The sequence below is a fragment of the Mustela lutreola genome, chromosome 15 (assembly GCF_030435805.1).
Source record: "Mustela lutreola isolate mMusLut2 chromosome 15, mMusLut2.pri, whole genome shotgun sequence".
NCBI lineage: Eukaryota > Metazoa > Chordata > Mammalia > Carnivora > Mustelidae > Mustela > Mustela lutreola.
Window position 1 is genome coordinate 10,891,382 of NC_081304.1, and position 23,483 is coordinate 10,914,864.

The window sequence follows — 23,483 nt, forward strand, 5'->3', positions numbered from 1 at the left end:
CTTAAAGATAAAAGTGTTGTGATCATCACTTCTTGCCTTTTCATTTATCGCCTAATGTGTGTTTTGAGTATAATTTTTTAGTGTTGCCTGTTTTCAACTTTATATAAGTGCTACTCTATGAAGTGTTTTGTGTTGTTTTTTTTTTCTTTTTTTTTTTTAGATCTGGCTTTTTTCCCATTCAACGTTGTGTTTTCAGATCTTACCCACAGTTGGAGTGTTGCTGTAATAGAGTGTCATGTAGTATTCAGCTGTGTGACTGTGCTATCAATTTTCTTATTGATGAACAAAAATATTTTCCAGTTTTTGACTAATATTAGTTCTGCAAAAAAAAAAAAATTCCTACACATGTTTCCTAGTGAATATGGGCATTCCGTTCTCTTTGGTATCTATGTAGGAGTTGAATAGCAGGACTTAGGATATGTGTATCTTAATCATCATAGCTACTGCCAAATAGTTTTCCAAAGTGATTGCATCAATTTACTTTTGCACCGAGAGTTCAGAGTTACACATGTTTACTGGCATTTGGTATTGTCAGTTGTCCAAATTTTAGCCTTTCTGGTAGATCTGCGGGAATAAACTGTGTGGTATTAATTTGCATTTTCCTGATTTTTTTATGAAATTTAATTCTCTTTCATATGTGTAGAGGTATTTGGGGGGGGGTTTCTCTTTTATAAAGTGCCTATCCAGGTCTTGCCCCCATTTTTAAAAAAAGATTTTGTATTTATTCACTTGAGAGAAAGAGCAAGAGTAAGAACATGGGTGGGGGGAGGGGCAGAGGGAGAAGCAGACTCCCTGCTGAACTCAACCCCAGGACTCAGGGATGGAAATCTGAACCAAAAGCAGATACTTCAGCAGCAGCTAAGGCATCCAGGTTCCCTTTTCCCCTCATTTTTTACCTAACTTTTTAAAAATCTTTTCTTCATTACTTTGTAAGAATTTCTTATATATACTGCATATGAAACATTTTTCGGTTACTCGTTGCTGACATTTTTACTCTTTTAATGGTGTTTTAATGAACAAGTTTCTTAATTTTGATAAAGTCCGGTTTGTCAAGTTTCTTCTCTGTAGAGTGCTTTTTTTTTTTTTTAAAGATTTTATTTGTTTACTTGACAGACAGAGATCACAAGTAGACAGAGAGGCAGGCAGAGAGAGAGAGAGAGGGAAGCAGCCTCCCCACTGAGCAGAGAGCCCGATGCGGGACTCGATCCCAGGACCCTGAGATCATGACCCGAGCCAAAGACAGCAGCTTAACCCACTGAGCCACCCAGGCGCCCCTGTAGAGTGCTTTTGTACCTTTAAGAAATCATTGCATTCCCCAAGATTATAAAGATATTCCCCCATTTTTATATGAAAACTCAGTTGATTCAGCCTTTATATTCAGATACAAAATCTATTTCAAAATAACTTTTGTGTATCTATAGGTAGAAAGAATATTAATTTTTCTACATGCATATCCAATTTCTTCTGTTTCATTTATTGAAAAGACATCCTTTCCCTGAATGGATTGCAGTATTTCCTTTGTCACAGCTCAACCAATCATGTATTGACCTGTCTGTCCTTGCTCTGTTGCCACCTTGTCTTAATTGCTTTTACTGATCTGTCTGGATGTCTGGTAGTAATAATTTTACCACTTGATTTTCTTTTCCAAGAGTCTTTTCTATTCTAGGTTCTTTGAATGATGTAAATTTTAGAATTAACTTACTAAGTTATACACGTACCTATGTATGTGTGCACAAAGCTGTTGACTTTTTGGTACAGTTGAATTTTTCAATCAATTTGAGGGAAATTGACACTTTTTAAAGAAATTTAGTTTTTTATTTAAGAGAAAGAGAGAATGTGAGAGAGAAAGAAAGAGAGCATTTGCAGCAGGGAGGGGCACCGGGAGAGAGAGAATCTCATGCAGACTCCCCACTGAGCATGGAGTGGATCTCAAGAGTGGATCCCATGACTGAGATCATGACCTGAGCTGAAATCAAGAGCTGGGCATTTAACTGACTGAGTCACCCTGGCACCCTGACACTTCTTTTTGATCACGAACATAAGATAGCTTCACATTCATCTTCACTTAGTAATTGTTTTAATTTTAAGTATTGAGCCTTATACATTTTTTATATATTCCAAAGCTTCTGATACTTTTGATGCCACTATAAATAGTATGTGTTTAAATTATTATTTTAAAATGTTTGTTGTTAATGTAGAGATGCAACCAGAAATCACTGTATCCAGCATTCTTGCTATATTCTTTTATTAAAACTAGTATTTTTCTGAGCTTTATTTGGGGATTTTCTTACATATAGTCATGATGTCTACAAATAATGATGGTTTTTTCCTTTTTGCAGTTCTTATGCCAATTACTTTTTTTTTTTTTTTTTTGGTCTTATTGTGGAGACTGGGACCTTTAGTGCAATGTTGAATAGAAATGAAAGCAAAGGAAACGCTTTTAACGTTTCATAATAAGCATGATTTTTGATGTTGGTCTTTGTACATCTGTTTTACCAGGTTAAAGAAGATTGCTTATTTTCTTAGTTTGTGAAGAGACTTTCTTCATTATAAGTGGATACTAAATTGTGTCAAATGATTTTTGTGCATGTTCAATGATTAGCCACATTAGTGTCTCCTTCAATCTGTTTTATGTTGAATTACATAGATTGATCTTAAAATTCCAACCCAGACTTGTGTTCCCAGAATAAATTCAAATTTGTCATTGAATGTTAAGATTTTAACATAAATAGGGTTGTATATTGTCTAGTGCAAGGAACCAAGCTTGAGAGCTGGACTTCCTTTGTTCTGAGTTCACCTTTGCTGCTCCTTACTATGTAATTTTGACTTTTGTTGTTTAAGCTACTCAATTTCTATTTGCTTCACTTCCACCATATGTAAAATGCACATAAAAATAATAAGATTTCCCCCAGGGGGTTATGATGAGGATTAAATGAAGTATTACAAAAAGCCTTAGAATAATACCTAGAGTGCAACGCCTATGGTTACATGACAGAATTATAAACATACCTTTATTTGCAGTAATAACTAGAAAAAGAAGTTTTCTCTAGAAAAAGAAGCATCTCTAAGATGCTTCAAATAACTCTTCATATTCTTTCTAAAATGACTATTTTTGCTGCATAGATATTTTGCAATATTGCAATGACTTTATGATTATCATTTAATTTAATTTAAATTCCTATTCTTAGTGGCACCTGGGTTGCTCAGTCCCTTAAGTATCTGTCTTCAGCTCAGGTCATGATTCCCAGGGTCCTGGGATCAAGCCTCGTGTTGGGCTCCCTCCTCAGTGGGGAGTCTACTCCCTCTGCGTTCCCTTCCTCTTGCTGTGCTCTCTCTCTGTAATAAATAAATAAAATCTTTAAAAAATATTCCTATTCTTAGAATATTGCATTTTTTAAGTTGGTATTAAGTTGGCACTTCATTCTAATAATCCTTGGATTGCTGTCATATAGAAATAGTTACACCAATAACTTCATTATAAGGGCTTCTCAAAAAAGCTACTTAATAAAATGATAATTCTTGCTGCTATGCCAAATTATTATATTATATTATATATTTATCTTAAATACTTATTACTATTTTTGTCCAAATTTTAGATTATCTACTTGGATAATACTATGGATGGTATAATTTTTCCTGACCCTTCAGGAGACTCCTATGTAATGATCGCAACTTTTTCCGTTTTGGCTTTTGATGCACTTTTCTACTTGGCACTGGCATTATACTTTGACAAAATCTTACCCTGTAAGTAAAGGTGTCTTTTCTCTGACCTCTGCACATACTGATCACACTGTATATTTTTACTGAAGGTTATATAAATGTATATTAAGAAATAATAACAAATTTTTACCATCACAAGCTGAATGAGTTCTTAATTTCTCCTTCAGAGTTTTAATGGTTTGAATTTAAATGTAAAAACAATTATTCTGGGGCGCCTGGGTGGCTCAGTGGTTTAAGCCTCTGCCTTCAGCTCAGGTCATGATCTCAGGGTCTGGGATCGAGCCTCACATCAGGCTCTCTGCTCAGCGGGGAGCCTGCTTCCCCCTCTCTCTCTCTGCCTGCCTCTCTGCCTACTTGTGATCTCTCTCTGTCTATCTATTTTTAAATAAATAAAAATCTTAAAAAAAAACAAAAAAAAAACAATTATTCTTCTGGTTTTAATAATATGCATTACAAATACACAGTAATTAAATAACGTTAATTTTTTTTCAAGAATCCCAGAACATGTTTTTAAAGAAAGATATTTAAGGCTTTTTTTTAGAACAGGCTGAAATAAATTAGTTCTTAACATGGCTTTGGCTAATGTAGAGCCATTGTGCAGTGAAAGTGTTTCTTACTAAATAGTTCTTGGGGCACTTGGGTGGCTCAGTCAGTTGCGTGTCTGACTCTTGGTTTCAGTTCAGGTCTTGATCTCAGAGTTGTGGGATCCAGCCTGGTGTCAGGCTCCCTGCTCAGTGGGGAGTCTGCTGAAGATTCTTTTCCTCTGTTCTTGCCCCGTCTTGTGCTCTAGCTCTCTAATAAATTAATAAATCTTAAAAAAAAAAAGTAGTTCTGACAAGAACGTGGGGCCGATTGTAAACTAAATAGCTAGGAAGGGCCTCAGATGTGAAATAATCAGGTTCTTAAGGATTCCCCTTGGGAGGACCATTTCAGAAGGGGAGATGTCCATCCTTTAAGGAAATAACAACATAAAAATTAAAACATTTTCAGCATTATTCAACTTTTTTTTATATGTTGTTCATATTTACAAAACTATATTACTCAGTTAAATTTTCTCTATCTCACAAACAAAAATTTCCCAAGTCCAGAATTTCTTTACACATGCTAAAATCAGAATGCCGTTTTTCCTTGCAAATTTTATTTATTTATCTTATTTTTTATGTTCTTTCCACTTTGTAGTTAAAGCTGTCTTATATGTTTCTATGCAATTATTTTATATATCCTTATCTTTCTGTGACTTCTGGTAAAGTCCTTAGTGACGAACCCCACTTCATTGTTTCAAATTTGGAAAATGCAAATATATTTATCCTGAACAGATACAATTTCTCCCTGTACTTTGCACGCACACACCATGGGAATTTCAGTATGATATTCAACCCTATTGTTGTGATCAAGTGATTTTTTTTAATTTTTAAAATTTAATTTGATTTTTTTCATTGTTCCAAGATTCATTGTTTATGCACCACGCCCAGTGCTCCATGCAATGTGTGCCCTCCTTAATACCCACCACCAGGCCCACCCAAGCCCCCAACTCTTCTCTCCTCCAAAACCCTCAGTTTGCTTCTCAGAATCCACAGTCTCTAATGCTTTGTGATTTCTTTTTTTCTTTTCCTTTCTTTTTCTTTTTTTTTTCTTTGAGAGAAAACACCATGAGTGAGGCAACGGTCAAGAGAAAATCTTAAGCAGGCTTCATGCTCAGGGCAGAGGCTGATGAGGGACTGGATGTCACCACCCTGAGATCATGAGCTGAGCCCAAATCAAGACCCAACCATGCACCTCTGTGGTCAAAGTGATTTAAGTTCACAAACATGTTTTAGTTGTTTTTATGTGCTGTGTAAGGACTCTCCCCCCAAATATTTGGTTTCACTCATTCTAAATACCTTTTTTTACATTTTTTCAGAACTTTGGCTTCTATATACTTTCTTGAAAGTTCTATTATACTGTTTAACTTTTGTGGTAACAGGTTATTTCCTTTGAATTTTCGTTGTTCACTTCACAACAAGTTTTCTTTTCAATAATAGGAAGTAAGGAAGAAAAGACTTTCTCTATGATGCTTAAAAGTCAGATACTCTGTACGGTTCTGAATAAGTCTTCTTTACTCATTGTTCTAATGTGACTGATCCAATGTCTTATTGCCTTTTGACTGATTAGATGGGGATGAGCGCCATTATTCTCCATTATTTTTCCTGAACTCATCTTGTTTCCAACACCAGAGGACTAATACTGTCATTGAGAAAGAAATAGAGCCTGAGCCTCCGTCTCAGGACTGTTTTGAACCGGTAGCTCCAGAATTCCAAGGAAAAGAAGCTATCAGGTAATCACACTTACAGCCACATATGGGTGTAAGGCAAATGAATTATTGACCAAGAGCAACTGGCTGATCCTGGGCAGAATATTGAAGAACAAACTTGCCTTTGTGCATGTTACTTTGAACTCTTCCATGTGACCACCAATGTCTCCTGATTGCTCCTAAAAGAAAAATTATTTTTGCTTCGCTCCGTATAATGTTATGGCATCACCCTCCGTTTTGTCTTCCTCCTTATTTCTGTGTTGATTCTCCTTTCCACAGGTGCTTTCCCCTTTATAACAATGAGAACTTCCTCTTTCCTTAGCCAGCTGTTAGCTAGACACATCTGGCAGTATAGAGGAACTCATGAAGAATTCTACCCAGAATCATTATTTTGCCTATGTAAAAATATCTATCTTTTATTCACAACTGGCTCCCTCTCACCTATTAGCCCCCTTCCAATTTTTCCTTCTCTGGGGACATTTGTTTGCACAACTATCCATTCCTGTAACTTTAGCTCATTCATGCAATATTCCCAGAACATAGGCAGGATGTCTGCCCCAAACAAATGGCTATTGACTATCTTCATCTCTGAAATCCAAAAACAACTGGTGGTTCTAATGGAAGTTTCTTTCTTAAAATAAAGCCTAAAACCCCCATTTAATGGGTGTCTCCCTGTTCAAAGGAAGGCAGAGATAAAACACCCTGTCAGATTCAACACCTTTTAAGTCTTTCTCTTTCGTATTTCCTGACTCTTTGGTTACCCATCCTCCACTACTGCCAGCATCCTGGTTGAATACATTTCCTTATCTTCGTTTTGATTCATGCTCAGAGAAAAGGGTGACTCAATTCTGTTTCCCCCTGAATTTGAAGATGCACTGATCTTATGTAGTGATGACATTTCTCATCTGTCAAACCTGGTTCCTCCCTTGTCCTGCATTAGTTTCCTTTGGGATTCTAATATGCATTCAAGTTTGGTAATCACTCATTTAGAGAACACACTCGTGTGATGTTCAGATGAAACCTTTAGATGTGGGAGCCTAATGCTCAGGGAAAAGGATAGGGTCAACTTTAGTTTGGTGTTAAAACCACAAGAATCAGTAAGGTAACTCCTCAAGAGGATCTAGAGTTGAGAAGACCAGAATGTACATGGAGAACCCTGTGGAAGACCAAGATGATGTATTTGGCAAATGAAGAGGACCTTCCAAGGAAACAGAGAAGGATGTGTTGGGATGAGCACTAGGTGTTTTATGCAACTAATGAATCATTGAACACTATGACAAGAACTTATGCTGTACTATATGCTGGCTAATTGAAAATAACAAGAAGAAGAAGAAGAAGAAGAAGAAGAAGAAGAAGAAGAAGAAGAAGAAGAAGAAGAAGAAGAAGAAGAAGAAGAAGAGACATTTAGAAAGATAGAAGAAGAAGAAGAAGAAGAAGAAGAAGAAGAAGAAGAGACATTTAGAAAGATAGAAGAAGAAGAAGAAGAAGAAGAAGAAGAAGAAGAAGAAGAAGAGACATTTAGAAAGATAGAAGCTAGGAAGGAAACCAGTAAGTTCAATGTGAACTTGAATGTAGGTAACTTGAATGTAGACACTTTTAACAAGGACAGTGTCACCAATAGCAACTCATTATTCCATAAGTAAGGGTAGAAAAAAAAGTCTTTGTTGCAATGTTGCCTCACTACAGTAATGGACTCAGAAGCCAGTGACTGAGGAAAAAGTGAGAAGTGAGAAGGTAGATGTGGTGAATTTATTTTGTCGTATTTTGTAAAATGTTTTACAATAAGGGGAGGAGTGAAATCTGATTGTATCCAAAGCAGAGTTTTAAGCCAAAGAGAAGCTATCAGAGAGGGAACTATAGAAAATGCAGGTGACAGAGGGTCTGATTAATGAGCAAGTTTGGAGGGACTGGGAGAGCGTGGGAGGGAATAGTTAAAGAGTACTGATAAATGAACTGATCTTGCACAGACTAAAACACATCAAATATTCTAAGGCTAGAGGAAGAAAGTAAGAATAATTCCAAAATGTTCTCCTTTTCTAAGCAAAACACTAATCATTTAATCAAACATTTCAAAGAGACTCTTTTATTTTCTCTCTGAGGGGAAACGATTAATCAAAAATAATCTTTGTCTCTCTGAGTAGACTGGATATGCCCTCCCTTATTTCACATAAAGACGTTGATGTATCTGTCACTTTAACTGGGGTTGTTCCTGATCCCTACTGATTTCTGTGATAGCTGAGTAAACACCACTTCTCTCGTTTCAGAATCAGAAATGTTAAAAAAGAATATACCAGCAAGTCTGGGAAAATGGAAGCATTGAAAGGTAAAGACAAATATTTCATTGTTTCATTGACTTCTTTATTACAAAAAATGGAGGAAGTTCCATGTGAAAACAGAAAAAGAAAACAATCCAAACAATCTAACTCTGCCCCTTGGAGATTAATGATTGAGATCTGGCTATAAATCCTTCTAGATGTTTCATGCATCTATCAATTTCCAAGAATGGGGTGACACAATGAAAAGTGTGACTTCACTTTGTTTTTGAAGATGAGTTTGCTAAAAACCATATTGTGTTTTATTTGCACTATGAGGAAAGAATGTTTAGCCTTAAAATTGATAATTTTTTATACCACCCAGGGAATCTACATAGTTTATGTACTGGTGAGATTAACTAGAAGAGATGAGTAACACCATAGACCATGAATTATATTTCTTAAGTCACTATCCCCAGGGGAAACAAAGTTATAATTTTGGATCAGCCAATGTATCTGATAGTAAATTCTAACAAATACAGTTTTCTATAGTAAACATTTAAGTAAGCCTCCAAGTTAGTGGCTACATTTCATAGAGGACAGCTTGCTTTTATTAATAATAGCTTTTAGGGAGAATGTAATTGAATTTTATAAGAGATGGAAGCCTTAAAAGTTACAAAAGAAGAGCTATGGAACTCCCCTAAGGTTGAGAGTTCTCCATCTGATGCATGTACCGCACATTTACTTTCTGGAAGAGAGTGCCCCTTAACTCAGACCTTATACTTAGTCCTCTGAGATCATTTCTCACTTTGAGAGTTTCCTGTACCCTTGTCAGCAAATTGATTCTCATCTCAGGTTTGTCCCCTCCAATGCCATCTAGATCTGTGGTTTCTTTCTTTAATTTTAGCCAAGGATATATTGAAGTATTCTTTAAATTTGTCATTTCAATTTCCAGAGCACATGATGCACTACTTCTGTACTCATCAATAACCATGAACTACTTTTTATGTCTAGACATCTTCCAAAAAATTTTTAAAGTGAAAACCAATGGGGGCACCTGGGTGGCTCAGTGGGTTAATCCTCTGCCTTCGGCTCAGGTCATGATCTCAGGGTCCTGGGATCAAGCCCTGCATCAGTCTCCCTGCTCGGCCAGGAGCCTGCTTCCCCCTCGCTCTCTGCCTGCCTCTCTGTCTGCTTGTGATCTCTGTCTGTCAAATAAATAAAATCTTAAAAATAAAAAAAAAAAGAAAGAAAAAAAGAAAACCAATGAATATCAGTGCATGGAAAACCATATGAAATCACCAGTTACATTTGCTCTTTGGGAAGTAAGGGGGGAGCTATACTCTCCCCATCTTCTCCCCACGCAGCTAGTTCCTATAGCAGCTTTGGAACACCTTTGGGAACACACTTCGAAGTCCTTACCTACAGCCTATCTTTCAGCCGCTGACCGGATTCTGTTGTATGACTACCTTGATTGACTTATAGTCATGAACACAATTTGGCTTGTTTCCAGTTATTCATTATCATAAAAAATTCTATAATGAGCCTTCTTGTTCAATCTTTGGAAATATCATAATTTCTGAATATAAATCTCTAAGAGCAGATTATTCAAAAGGACAATATTTTTAACCTCCTTATTCATATTTCAAATCATTTTCCTTCAAGCTTACAAAAATTTATATACTTGTAGGAATAGCAATAATTAAAAATAATGACAATAATAATACCAACAAACACTTTAAGTTTATTGAGTACTTAGTGTGTTCTGGCAACTATGATAAGTGATTTTTTTTTTCATTTAATCCTATGAGATACATAGTATCTCTCCCATTTTGCAGATGAAGAAACTGAGGGTTATATTTATTTTTTTCTGATTAATATAGATCAGTTCCAAGATAGATATCATCAGTTTTCTCTCATCCTGGAAAACACCATTTTTTTCCATTTAAAAACATTAAATATAAAATTTATTGATGTGTTTATTTAGTTATCCCAATATTATTTGTTAATTAATTCATCTTTTTGATGAAGTTAAAAGACTATTTCATTTATCTTTATTTTTTATGTCTACTTTGCTCTGTCTTGGGCTTCTTTTGCCTTCCATCAGTCAGTGTATTCTGGAGTAGTAACATTATTTTAATTATGATATTTATTCCACTGGTTGCTGTATTACTAACATGTTATTTTAATTATAATAGTTCTCCAAAAATTTTTTAAAGATTTTATGTATTCGAGAGAGAGAGAGTAAGTAAGTGAGAAGGGGTTCAGAGGGAAAGGGAGAAGCAGACTCCCCACTGAGCAGGGAGCCCAACTCCAGGCTTGATCCCGTAGGACCATGACCTCAGCCGAAGGCAGATGTCCAACCAATTGAGTCATCCAGGCTCCCCTTCTCTGACATATTTTAATACCATGTAGTCAAGAGTAATATCTTGTTATTCTTTTACTTTTCATAATTATTTGAGCTTATTTTTCTAAATTTTTAAAGAATCTTTTAGTCAAATTATAAGTGAGACTTTTAATGGATTAGATTACAACAGGAAAAATTTTCTCTTTAAATGTGATTATTATAACCAGCACTTTAATAACTGAGTAAAGTGAACTTTGCAGTGTTTAGTTTCTCCAAGATCATCCAGTTAGAAAATGGATGAACTGGAATTCATCCCAGTTGTTAATTAATTTCAATAATGTTTGAAAATAGGTCACATAATTTAACTGAAGGAACCTGATATCTCAGATATAATGTATTATAAAATTCTTAAGAATTTCATCCAACAACTTTTCATAACAGAGTTTGGTTTTCACTTGATGGTAAACAAAACAAAAAATAATAAGTGATTCTTAGACAAACAATTTTTTTCTACTGACCTGTAAAGGCAAAATGTTTATAATAGAAGAATAGAACATTTATAACAGGTGAAAATATACATTTTTGGTGAATATATTTTAAAAGGTAGTTAATGCCATGAAAAATGTTCATCATTTAACATTTGAAAATGTAAGCTAGGAGGGACGCCTGGGTGGCTCAGTGGATTAAACCTTCTGCCTTCGGCTCAGGTCATGATCTCAGGGTCCTGGGATCAAGCCCTGTATCCGGCTCTCTGCTCTGCAGGAAGCCTGCTTCCCCTCTCTCTCTGCCTGCCTCTCTGCCTACTGGTGATCTCTGTCTGTCAAGTAAATAAATAAAAAAATCTTAAAAAAAAAAAAAGAAAAAAATGTAAGCTAGGAAAAAATAGAGTATGATAAAAATGTTTATTTACATGTTCATATATGCACACCTGTATGCAGTGGAAGTGTGTTACAATGTTAATACTTGGAATTATAGTTAAGTTTATCTTCATAAGTGGTTATATTTATTTCAGAAATATTCTACAATAACTATTATTTTAGCAGCTGGCAAAATATTGGATATTATATGTTTTAAGTTTGAGAATACACAGCTAAATAAATTTTTTGTTCTGCTTTTGGAAGCAGCCCTTTCTAATGCCTTCTTATTTATGATGTTAATATTTTATTTTAAAAACAGACTTATTCTTTGACATATATGAAGGTCAAATCACAGCAATTCTGGGTCATAGCGGAGCTGGCAAATCTTCATTGCTAAACATCCTTAATGGGTTGTCTGTTCCAACAGAAGGTGAGCAAAAAGAAATTTCTCAAAGGCAAGATATCTAGAGGTCATGTGTTGCCTTTCTTATTTTAAGGTGAAAGTGCTTAAGAGAAAATAATGTTTCTTTATCTAACATCGTTTACCAGACTATAGGATTTTGACTGTACTTTATATTTCACAAATTTTTATAAAAATCATTAGCCTTATCCCATTGCTATGGGATATTCCAGAGAAAATATATGCTACCCTGAACCTAGATATGTTAAGATTTATTCATAGTTGTTAATAAATTGTGAAGTCATTATTTTACATTTTTGTGAATATATGCCAATATTTTCCTGAATAAGATCTTTAAGCATTAATAAAATGTATTGTCTTGCCCATGTTAAATTATTTTCAACTTCTATTTTTAGGATCAGTTACCATCTATAATAAAAATCTCTCTGAAATGCAAGACTTGGAGGAAATCAGAAAGATAACTGGTGTTTGTCCTCAATTCAATGTTCAATTTGACATACTCACTGTGAAGGAAAACCTCAGGCTCTTTGCTAAAATAAAAGGGATTCAGCCACAGGAGGTGGAACAAGAGGTAAATGCTCATGCTTAGATTAACAAGCTAAATTTGCCAAGTTAAATCATGACCTAATCAGAATATGCCTTCGTGATTTACCAGCCCTGTTATGAATACAGCTTTGTCAGTGAGGTCCTAGAGTAACTACCTGGTGTAACATAGTTAAAATTGTATCGTATGAATCGCCTTGGATTTTAAGCTTTGTGTATTTTCTTGCGTAGGTACAAAGAATTTTGTTAGAATTGAACATACAAAACATTGAGGATAACCTTACTAAACATTTAAGTGAAGGACAGAAAAGAAAGCTGACTTTTGGGATTGCCATTTTAGGAGATCCTCAAGTAAGTGAGATTCTGCATGCCTTGGAATACAGAGTGCTTAGTAAAACGTCAAACTCTTCTTTTAACCTGAAACGTGGTAGAGATTTCATTTCAATGCATCAAGAGAGAATCCGCTGTAAAACCACGGATATAAGTATATCGGACCTAAATGGCTGGATAGTTACCATTTGTTATCCATGCTGCCCTGTGGGAAGAGTCAATGTGGGAGAGCTATATTTTATACATTATCATCCTCTGTAGATTTTGCTATTAGACGAACCAACTGCTGGGTTGGATCCCTTTTCAAGGCATCGAGTGTGGAGCTTCCTCAAGGAACACAAAGCAGGCCGTGTAATCCTCTTGAGTACCAATCTCATGGATGAAGCTGACATCCTGGCTGGTAACTATTGGTTTTATCTCAGTTTTGTAATAAAGAAATTGGGAAATGTATATTACTAAAATAAGCACTGTGCTCCCATGACTTTTTTGTGTGTTCCATTTCAAAGCAGTCTGGGGAATGGCAAGTCTAATCCCCCTCTAGAATTCCTCACTGGCTGTACATTTGCTAGATTATGACCATTAATAAAAAAATTGTATGGTTTTTTTGGTTTTTTTTTAGCTTTTAATTCATTTAAGCATTGAAATCAGTATACGGTTGAAAAATAATCACTTATTCTTTAGAATATGGAGTGGAAGATGTGGCAATGTAATTTCTGTGTTTTGTTTTGTTTTGTTTTGTTTTCAAGAAATTTTGGAGGGCACAGAAATAGACTGGAACTCATAAGCTTATTTTAAATGCATCAATTTTGATGTGTGTTTCAAAATTTTTAATGTATGTTAGATACATTTATTTTCTTTTTTTCCTTTTTTTTTAAAAGATTTTATTTATTTATTTGACAGAAAGAGATCACAAGTAGCCAGAGAGGCAGACAGAGAGAGGAGGGGAAGCAGGCTCCCTGCTGAGCAGAGAGCCCAATGCAGGGCTCGATCCCAGGACCCTGAGATCATGACCTGAGCTGAAAGCAGAGGTTTTAACCCCCTGAACCATCCAGGCGCCCCTAGATACATTTATTTTCTATAGAGCACTTCTCTTTTAGAAATTTGAGCATTGGCTCCTCACCTGTATTTTCTAGAGAGTGAAGAAATGACTACCATCAACTTTTCTTTCTTGCTTCCTTTTAATCAGATAGAAAAGTGATCATGTCCAATGGGAGACTGAAGTGTGCAGGGTCTTCTGTCTTTTTGAAGAGAAGATGGGGTCTTGGATATCACTTAAGGTAAAGACTTTGGGGATGTGTGTGTGTGTGTGTGTGTGTGTGTACATATATATGCTTTCTTTTTTTAAAAGATTTTATTTGTTTATTTGAGAGAGAGGGAGATAAATTGTATAAGTGGGTGCTGGCGAGAGGCAGGGGAAGAGGTAGAAGCATGCTCTCACTGATCAGGGAGCTGGATGTAGGGCTCAATCCCAGGACCCCAGGATCACAACCTGAGCAGAAGGCAGATGCTTAGCCAACTGAGCCACCCAGGCACCCCATGTTTTCAATACTGGAATTTCAAAAAGTCAGACAATTATGAGAGACAGTTGACTTTATGCCTCATCTTTGCCAGTCTCTTGGCTAGGGCTTCCCAGATGTTTTTCCTGCCTCCTTGTATCTTTGTAATGTTAATGACAAGCAGAATGTCCAAGTTCTAAGCCTAGGCTCACAGATCCCAGCAAGGCTACTTCATGGACCACTTTTCCAAGTACCTGCTCTGTGCATCCTCAGTCTTTCTCTTCTTCCCACTGTCCGTCTCCCTCAGCTGATCCGTACAGTCCTGTAACTGTATGTTTTTGTATGAAAACTGTATGTTTTCATTCTTGCATTGGGCACAAAATCAAATAATTTCAGAGGCTAGTATCAAAAGTGGGAGAGAGTTAAGAGCACTGTAGCTAATAAGAAAGTGTGTGCAGGTGAAAAGTACTTTAAAAAACCTAAACCAAAAACCCTATAGCCAAACAAAACGTGCATGTAAGCCAAACTTCCCTATTAGTCACTAATTCCTGATATCCATACAATCTGGTGTGATTACTTTCCCTAAGCAATTTCTTCTGTCTAATGTTCTTGCCTTGCTCTATTTATCTCCTTATTTGAAAGACAGTCTCCCTTCCAGCATGCATGTGTGTGTATATTTGTAGCTGTTCTGAATTTATGCAAACTCCTCTGTATAGATCATAAGATTTTTGGAACTGATGGTATTATTATTATTACTTCTGTTGTTGTTTTATATTTACTCATTTTGTTTGTTCCCTAAAGGCAGGTAAAGTAGTACTCAAAGGTTAGGTATGCAGTACAAGCCCTGCTTTTGTAATAGCAGTAGAGAAAATATAAATCAATGATCTTTTCTTTTAAATATTAGTTTGTACAGAAATGAAGTATGTGATCCAGAAAAAATAACATCCTTCATTAATCATTACATCCCTGATGCTAAATTAAAAACAGAAAACAAAGAAAAGCTTGTGTATACTTTGCCCATGGAAAGGACAAATAAATTTCCAGGTAACTGAAATACAATTACAATGGCATGAAATTTGGGAGCAAGTGTTCACCTCATTATTACAGCTTTCATTACTTAATGGATCTGGATTTTGTTTTAGGTTGGGTTCTTTAAAAAAGCAGAACTTGAAATGAGGACTTTAGCACACCTTTTTTGGGGTAACTGATACCTAGAAACACCAGGAGGGAATGGGGTCATGAGAGTGAGAAGCGAAAGAGGCTACAGGAGTTTGCATTATTGAGCGGATGGTTGCAATACGAAATCGAGATGTAATACCGTTGAAGTAAATACGTGAGTAAGTGAGCAAGGGGCTCCGAGTTATGTCACAAGAGCGGTGAGAGAGCTGGGGTATTTACTGGACACTCTCCACCCTTCATTGGTTAAGAGATGCTCTCAGGAGCATTAATTTTCTAACCCACATAGCTTGGGCTCAACATGAGCCTGGCATACTTCACAGCCCAGAACAAAATGCCTTCAGGCAGGGCTTAATAAGCAGATTTACTGTGTATGTATGAGTATGGAAGGGATGGGTGTGGAGCACAAGGTGTCTGTTATAGGTTCCCTTTTATATTTTAATTTAATTGTGTATATATTTATCTTGCAGAAAAAAAAATAGTTTATTTATTCTACAAAAGTATTCACCATAGGTTCCCAGTTTGCTGAGTAGCAGACCCAACCTAGGATTTGTTTGATAAGTAATTCTAATAACAGCTAACTCTTTGTACCATGTTTGCTATGAGTCAGGCACTGTTCCTAATAGTTTCCTATACATCAGTTCATTTAGTCTTACAACCACTCTAGGAGGTAGGTGCTATAGTCTTCCCTGTCTCAGAAATGAGGAAATATATCTGTCTTTTTGTTATAAAAATGTTCTTTTTTATCTAAACATTGAGTTTATTAAAGGTTTAACTCTCTGCAGCCCTGATTTAAAAGAGGCTCATTTGGATGATTCAATCTAATTAAGCAACTACTCAGGGATTCAGATTTAGTCTGACCCCCAAATAAGGCAGCTCTCTGTGCCCTTCAGGAGCTGCAAGATGGTGTTCTCAAATCCATAGGCTATACCGTGTTATTTTATCCAATGAGCTACAACTAGGCTTCTTTTTTCATTTGGGGAAGGAAAATAATGCACTATTTGTTGATACCACTATAAGAACATGTCCCACCAGAATTCCTGGTGTTAATGTTTTGGTCTATGGCAGTCTCTTTATGCTGACCCTAGACCCCTGCATGTCCAGTGGCATTCTTACATCCTATCGGAAATAGAAGGTAATAATCAATGTTTATTGGGAACCTATTATGTAAAACTCAATGCTTGAGACACTAGTGATATTGAGTTAAATAAGACATCTGAGTCCCTGCCCTCACTGAGGTTACATTCTGTTGGGTGGGGAGAAGTGGACACGCACAATAAGCCAAGGTATATTACGATTGTATAATGCATACATTATATGTGTTGTATAATGCATACCTTATACAGAATGTATAATCCTTGTTTATCAAGGTCACATGGTTTAGAGAGAAAGCCAATGTCAGGCTAGGGGTTTATATAGAGTGCCAGGAGTACAAAAGAAGAAAATGATCAAAAACATTCCAACCAGAGGGAGGGGAAGAGATGTCTGGAGTGTAGCAAGTGCAGGAGGAGACTGGCAAGTGGGAATGGGTAAGGTTGTAGGAGTAGATAGAGGTTCGAGCATACAGCTTTAGAGGCCACTGTATGGTGTTCAATTTTAACTTAAATGCACTGAGAAACCACTGAACGTCATTAAATGGGGAATTGATGTGATGTGACTCACATTTTCATTTTCTGGCTATAAAAAGCGCACTCTGGATATAGAAGAAGAAGAGTAGATGCTGGGAGACCAGCCATAGGACCATTTCAGACTTACAGGTGAAAGATGAGATCATTGTGCGACCATGGCACCCACTGAAAGATGGATGAAAAATCCAGAGGGACTTCTAGAATTTTGGCTCAAGTCACCAGGTGGAAGATGGTGTCATTTGTTATAAAATGATGAGAGAGACAGTTGGGTGGAGGATGGAGAAAGAGGAATTAGTGTTCTGTTTTAGAAACATTTGCTTTGAGATGCTTTTAGACTTCAAAGTGGAGATGTTAAGTGGTTAAAGATACAGTTGGATATAGGATATTGGAAATCAGAGAATAATCAAAATGAGGGTTGGATTTGGGAATCTTAGCATACAGATGGATTTCATGCAAAGTGATTGGATTTGAATGTATGGAAAGAGAAGGTGAGCCAGGACTGAGCCCTCAGGAGAAAGTAGAGGATGAGTCAGAGAATGGTGGACATCAAGAGCCCCCCGCCCCCATGAACTTGAAAGAAAAACAAAAGAATATGTATGTTTTTATTCACTCAAGAGAGACAATGTTTGTAGAAGGACGAAGGAGTCAGCAGTTTTGAATGTCCTTGAATGAGAGAGGGAGAAAAAGAGAGAGAGAGAGAGAGCTAAAAGAATTTTTAGAAAGTTCTTGTCCGTTGAATTTAGGATGTGGAATTGTTGATGACCTTGAGAAGAACAGTTTCTGTGGAGAGCTAGAGAGAGCATTTAGAGTCGTGGGGGTTCAGTTGAATAGGATGTGACCAATTGAAGGGGATGAAGTAGACAAGTCCTTGGGCCATGGGTGCATGTGTGTGTAGCAGGGGGGCCCAGTGGGGAAGGGAGACTGGGTTTTTGCTTTTTTTGTTACTTGTGTTTGTTTACTGGGTTAACTTCTAGAGCATTTTTCCTGCTGTTTGGGATGGCCTGGTACATGTAGGAGAAATTGATGACACAGGCCAGAGAAGGGCAGGAGAGATTAATTTAGGAGGTCCTTCAGGTACCTGCATGGAACAGGATTCAGAACGCAAGTCAAAGAGGTACACTTTGGTGGGAGCAGCTCTAAGTCATCCACCCATACAGAACCAAAACCCAGAATACAGGTAGAAATTAACATTGATTTGTGTGGAGGTGAGAAGAAGTAAGAAGTAAGTGTTCTAGAAGTTCATGTGTTGGGGATATAAAATAGAGTATAGATGGTTTGAGGGTAGAGAGGGAAGTTCTGACATATTCAATTTAGAGAAGAAGAACATTCTGTTAAAATTTTGCTTTTGCTTACTGTGATACTCCAAAGACATATATTTCCTGAACAATATTCTGGATTACCTTTTAAATAAATGTTAATTTACTGGGTTTTGTTATCAGTGTGATATTTAAAAATATATCTGTTCTGGTCTGTTGCCTTAGACCTTTTCAGTGAGCTTGATAAGTGTTCTGGCCAGGGTGTGATGAGTTATGACATTTCCATGTCAACTCTGAATGACGTCTTCATGAAACTGGAAGGAAAATCAACTATTGGACAAGGTAAATGCATTGTATGACTAACAGAAAATCAATTTCCAAATAATCATGAACTAATTGGGTATCTTATAATTCTTTATACATGATTTACACTAAGGAGTGTGAATAATTCCAAATCTGACTAATGTTGGGAAAGGTTGTCTTGTTTCCTAACATCATTACTAGGACTGAACACCGATCCCTTTTTGTGATATAACAAATTTGTCCTCGCAGACTCTTTGCTTCCTAGTTCAGCAGTTTTCTCCTATCCCCAGACGCTCACTGCTACTTGGATATTCTGAGGATGTGAAAGGCTCTCAATCAAGGTCATGAAGTCTGAGCAGATATTTCTTATAAACATTGCTCTTAGCTTGTTCATGTAGAAAATTTCACTAAGGTCACAATGGAGAAAATGCTAGGATCATCTCCTGTGTATTTTAATGGGTTGTAATAATAAGAAGGACAATCGGGGCACCTGGGTGGCTCAGTGGGTTAAAGCCTCTGCCTTTGGCTCAGGTCATGATCCCAGGGTCATGGGATCAAGCCCTGCATTGGGTTCTCTGCTCTGCAGAGAGCCTGCTTCCTCTTCTCTCTCTGCCTGCCTCCCTGCCTACTTGTGATCTCTGTCTGTCAAATAAATGAATAAATCTTAAAAAAAAAGAATATAAAAATAATAATAAGGACAGTCATTTACAGAATCTCTACCCAGAAACTTTGATCAATGTGTGGATATAGTGTATTACCTTTCTCCAATAATCTTTCCAACAAAAGGTATTGGCACCATTCTATGCAGGAGGAAACTAGACACTTAGGTTAAGTGATTGGTCCTAAATCATGCCACTTATAAGTCATGTATTTGGGAATCAGGTACAGGTCTGGTGACTTTAGAGAGCTGGTAATCATTCACCCACATTTTGAAATTATTGACAGCTTAATAGCTGACATTCAGGCATCAATGATTGATTATTTCTATGGGGAATATTTCTTGAAATCCCTCAGAATATTGTTACATATGGGACCTTTTATGCCTTTTCAAAGGCTAGGCATAACAAGGTCACCTTTCACTGAATTCTTCTTTGGGTATGAATTTAGTTGTATTTTATCATTGAGTTTATTGAATGTGGTGATTATAAATTTAATTTGTTTCTTACATTGTTTGCTTTGTAACCATCGTAAAACAACTTCTAGTGTTTTGAGAAAGAGAAAACTGTGATGTCCAAGGATGGCATTAATAACATGTGTGCATGTGTGTGTGTAGATTTTGAACAAGCAGAAATAAGAGGCACAGAAAACCTACACGAAATAGAGCCAGCTTGCTCTTCTTTCCCTGAAATGCAAAAGGCTGCGAGTGGCATGGGCCTCTGGAAAATGCAGATCCGCGCAATAGCACGGCTCCGTTTCTTGAAGTTAAAGCGTGGGAAGAAAGACCTTTTGATTCTGTGAGTATTAGAGGACTGTACTTTCGTTAGTGAGTTTCAAGGGAGGGTTCAACCAGAAGAGAATTTAAAACTAGAACATACTACCCAACATTCTTGCCAGGACATGGATAAATACAACATTTCATTTTACTAACAGTAGGAATGCTTGCGTGGTAGCATTTAATTAGCTTTCTCAACAGGGCTGCTTAGTTTTCATGGTTTGATCGCCTGGTGTTTATATAGCCTTGCCTTGGGTACTGTGTGGGCTGCGAAGGCCTGACTTTCAAAATTGCAGCACCTATAATCATGGCTGGCATAGACTGTGTAAAGTCTGATGATCAATAAAATTGCTACAGATTAATGTGGTTATTTTCTCTTTATTGGTAGACTCTTGGTATTTGGGATTGCAATGTTCCCTTTGATTGTGGAAAAGATAATGTATGCCCTATTAATTCAAAAGAGTGATTGGGAATTTAAATCTGAACTGTATTTCCTCTCTCCTGGACAACCTCCAGAAGATCCCCGTACCAGCCTGTTGATCATCAATAACACAGGTGAAGAGAAAAACAAAATTATAATCCAGAAATAAGTTATTTTTATGTAGAGGGGAAAGAAAGCGAATCATAAGACAAGAAAATAATGTATTTAGGCTTCATTCATAGAAAATATTAATAGAAAATATTTAAGGAAAATAGGGGGGGTATGGTGTAGCGTTCTGATTTTGGAGAGGACAGAGATGGTGGGACAAGAGAGAAGGAGCGTGGGTTTCTATATAACCTGGTTAAAGCAGATTTCCTATCTAACTCACCTCCCTAAGCTATTATGTGAGAGAGAAGGAAACTTGTATGTTGATTGACTGAACCACTCTATTTGAGATCTCCTTGTTACAGCAGCCTAAACTATTCCATAAATATTACACACAAATAATAGATATAATAATAATAATAATAGATATTATAAATAACATTATATACAAATGTTATATGATTGACATATAAAGAAAAAATTTTTAGACCTTATGCCCCTCCAACAGGACCTAGCAAGATTCCTTAAGACAATTTGGTACCCATGCTCTTGTTAACCTAAATCAGGGGTAATTGGTTTTATCTAACTCTTTAACTTTGAAGAAGCACTTGTTTCTGTTTAAGATATAAAATACATGTATATATTCATATATATATATATATAATATATACATAGTCATATATATAGCCATTAAATATTCATATACAGTTATGACTCAGGGTGATGGATTCTCCTCTTTATACAAGGTGATCTTTTAGTTTTTGCTCTCATTCTTTTCTATTTGGGTTTTAGAAAGTAAGTTTTATTCACTCTGCTATCTTAAAATGGAAATTTTTGCATACTATGTATTTTATTTCTAAGATCTAGAAATTTTCAGCCTGTCATTGTCAGCCTATTCATTTTTATTTTTCAATCTATCATCGTCTCGTGTATATGTTTTCCTTTCCAGTTACTCGAAGAACAATATGCTTGGATTAACTTACTTATTTTTCTTCCCTGTACTCAGTTGTGAAGTATTTTGGGATTTAAGTTTGGGGCTTCTCTGCCGTCTTGTTCCTCTTTTCTCCAAGTATGATGATTCTTGGTAAGATGTTCATCTTTAAATCAGGGAATCCCTGTTTGCCTAAGGGAATGTGGGTAACCACGAAGGTTTCCTACCTTAGGTGACTGTGGAGATGGAGTGTGGATGCACAGAAAGCTTATTTCCTATGTATATGTTCCTTTCCCACCTGGTAGGAATGCTGATTCATCTGGGGCGTGGTCCTGTCTTATGATCCCAGAACCCCTTCTGAATGTCCCTAGTATGAATTCCATTTCAAAGTCCAAATGACCAAAATATGAGAGTCCTCTTTTTTTCTTTTCCCATTCCATCCTGTCCTTGTAACTGTTGAGGTTACTCTAGATCTTGCCCTGCTCTTTTCCGCAAGTAGTATCTCTTAAAAAGTAAATCTGGGAGAAGGGGGTGGGATTATGGACATTGGGGAGGGTATGTGCTTTGGTGAGTGCTGTGAAGTGTGTAAACCTGGTGATTCACAGACCTGTACCCCTGGGGATAAAAATATATGTTTATAAAAAATAAAAAATTAAAAAAAAAAAGTAAATCTGGGGATCTGTGTGCTGGGGACAAGGGCCCCTGTTGCCTGTTCCATGTGGACCACGGGGAAAGAACAGCAGTCACTTTGTTTCAGGCATGGTTAACCAGTTAATGAGCATGGCTGTGGCTTCGGAGCCCACTTTGCCCCCTGAATTTGTCCACTCTGAGTTTCCATTTCTTGGACATTGGTTTTAACTTTGTCGTTGTTAGCTCTTGTGTGCTCTAGGCTGTGGGTTTTCTTAGCTCTTATTTCTCTGTCAAACAATCACCTGCTTTCTCCTTTAGGGGCATATCAAAAACTTTGGTCTAATAGTGGCACTCTTTTCATTTCTTATTATATATATTTCATTTCTTGCTAAATATATATATTTCATTTCATTTCTTACTGTATTTATATTTCATATATTCATATATCTTACTAAATATATATTTCATGTATTCATGTATCTGATATATGAATATATTCATATATCTTACTAAATATTTATTTCATATATTCATATATCTTATTAAATATATATTTCTTTTCATTTCTTACTACATATATTTCTTTTCTTACTAAATATATATATATATATATATATATATATATACACACACACACACTTGGGGAATAGATATGTATGTAAAATATTTTTTTCCTAAAGATTTATTTATTTATTTGTTTAGTTTTAAATATTTTATTTATTTATTGGTCAAAGAGAGAGAGAGCATAAGCAGGGGGAACTGCAGGAGAGGGAAAAGAAGAAGCAGGTTCCCCATTGAGCAGAAAGCCAGACGTGGAGCTTTATTCCAGGACCCTGGGATCATGACCTGAGCCGAAGGCAGATACTTAACTGACTGAGCCACCCAGGCACCCCTAGAATTATTTTGTTTTAATAGTCACATGGTAACTGCACTAAACAGAATCATAAAACTAATTCATCACAACTTAGGGTTTGATAAATAAAAGATGATAAAATGAGCCAATATTATTATTGTGATGCCCAAAGACACATGCCTTCACATAATATTCTATAAATATTGACTTCAAATTGTGTATGTGGTTTATTTTAAAATTTTGACATATATCTTCTTGCTTTTTATGGCCTTCTGTTATTGATTTCATGGTAGGATCAAATATTGAAGATTTTATACAGTCGGTGAAGCATCAAAACATACTTCTGGAAGTAGATGATTTTGCAAACAGAAACGGCACTGATGACCTGTCGTACAATGGAGCTATCATAGTTTCTGGCAAACAAAAGGTATCTTTGCGTCTTGGTTTTGCTTTCATTTTTAACTGTTTTTAAATGGCAGTCAACCTAGCTAG

The 23,483-nt window shown here is 36.3% G+C and overlaps 1 protein-coding gene across 2 annotated transcripts in view; it reads left to right on the forward strand.

Annotated features, from left to right (window-relative positions):
• Nucleotides 1-23,483, forward strand: part of ABCA6 (ATP binding cassette subfamily A member 6) — a 60,799-nt gene that overhangs the window by 12,119 nt on the left and 25,197 nt on the right. For both annotated transcript variants that reach the window (XM_059147860.1, XM_059147861.1), the window contains 13 exons: nt 3,597-3,744; nt 5,872-6,034; nt 8,275-8,333; nt 11,786-11,896; nt 12,283-12,458; nt 12,662-12,781; nt 13,022-13,160; nt 13,947-14,037; nt 15,161-15,300; nt 18,542-18,658; nt 19,893-20,073; nt 20,440-20,606; nt 23,285-23,418. In XM_059147860.1, coding sequence (XP_059003843.1) covers nt 3,597-3,744; nt 5,872-6,034; nt 8,275-8,333; nt 11,786-11,896; nt 12,283-12,458; nt 12,662-12,781; nt 13,022-13,160; nt 13,947-14,037; nt 15,161-15,300; nt 18,542-18,658; nt 19,893-20,073; nt 20,440-20,606; nt 23,285-23,418 — 1,746 coding nt within the window. The remainder of the gene's footprint in view (nt 1-3,596; nt 3,745-5,871; nt 6,035-8,274; nt 8,334-11,785; nt 11,897-12,282; nt 12,459-12,661; nt 12,782-13,021; nt 13,161-13,946; nt 14,038-15,160; nt 15,301-18,541; nt 18,659-19,892; nt 20,074-20,439; nt 20,607-23,284; nt 23,419-23,483) is intronic.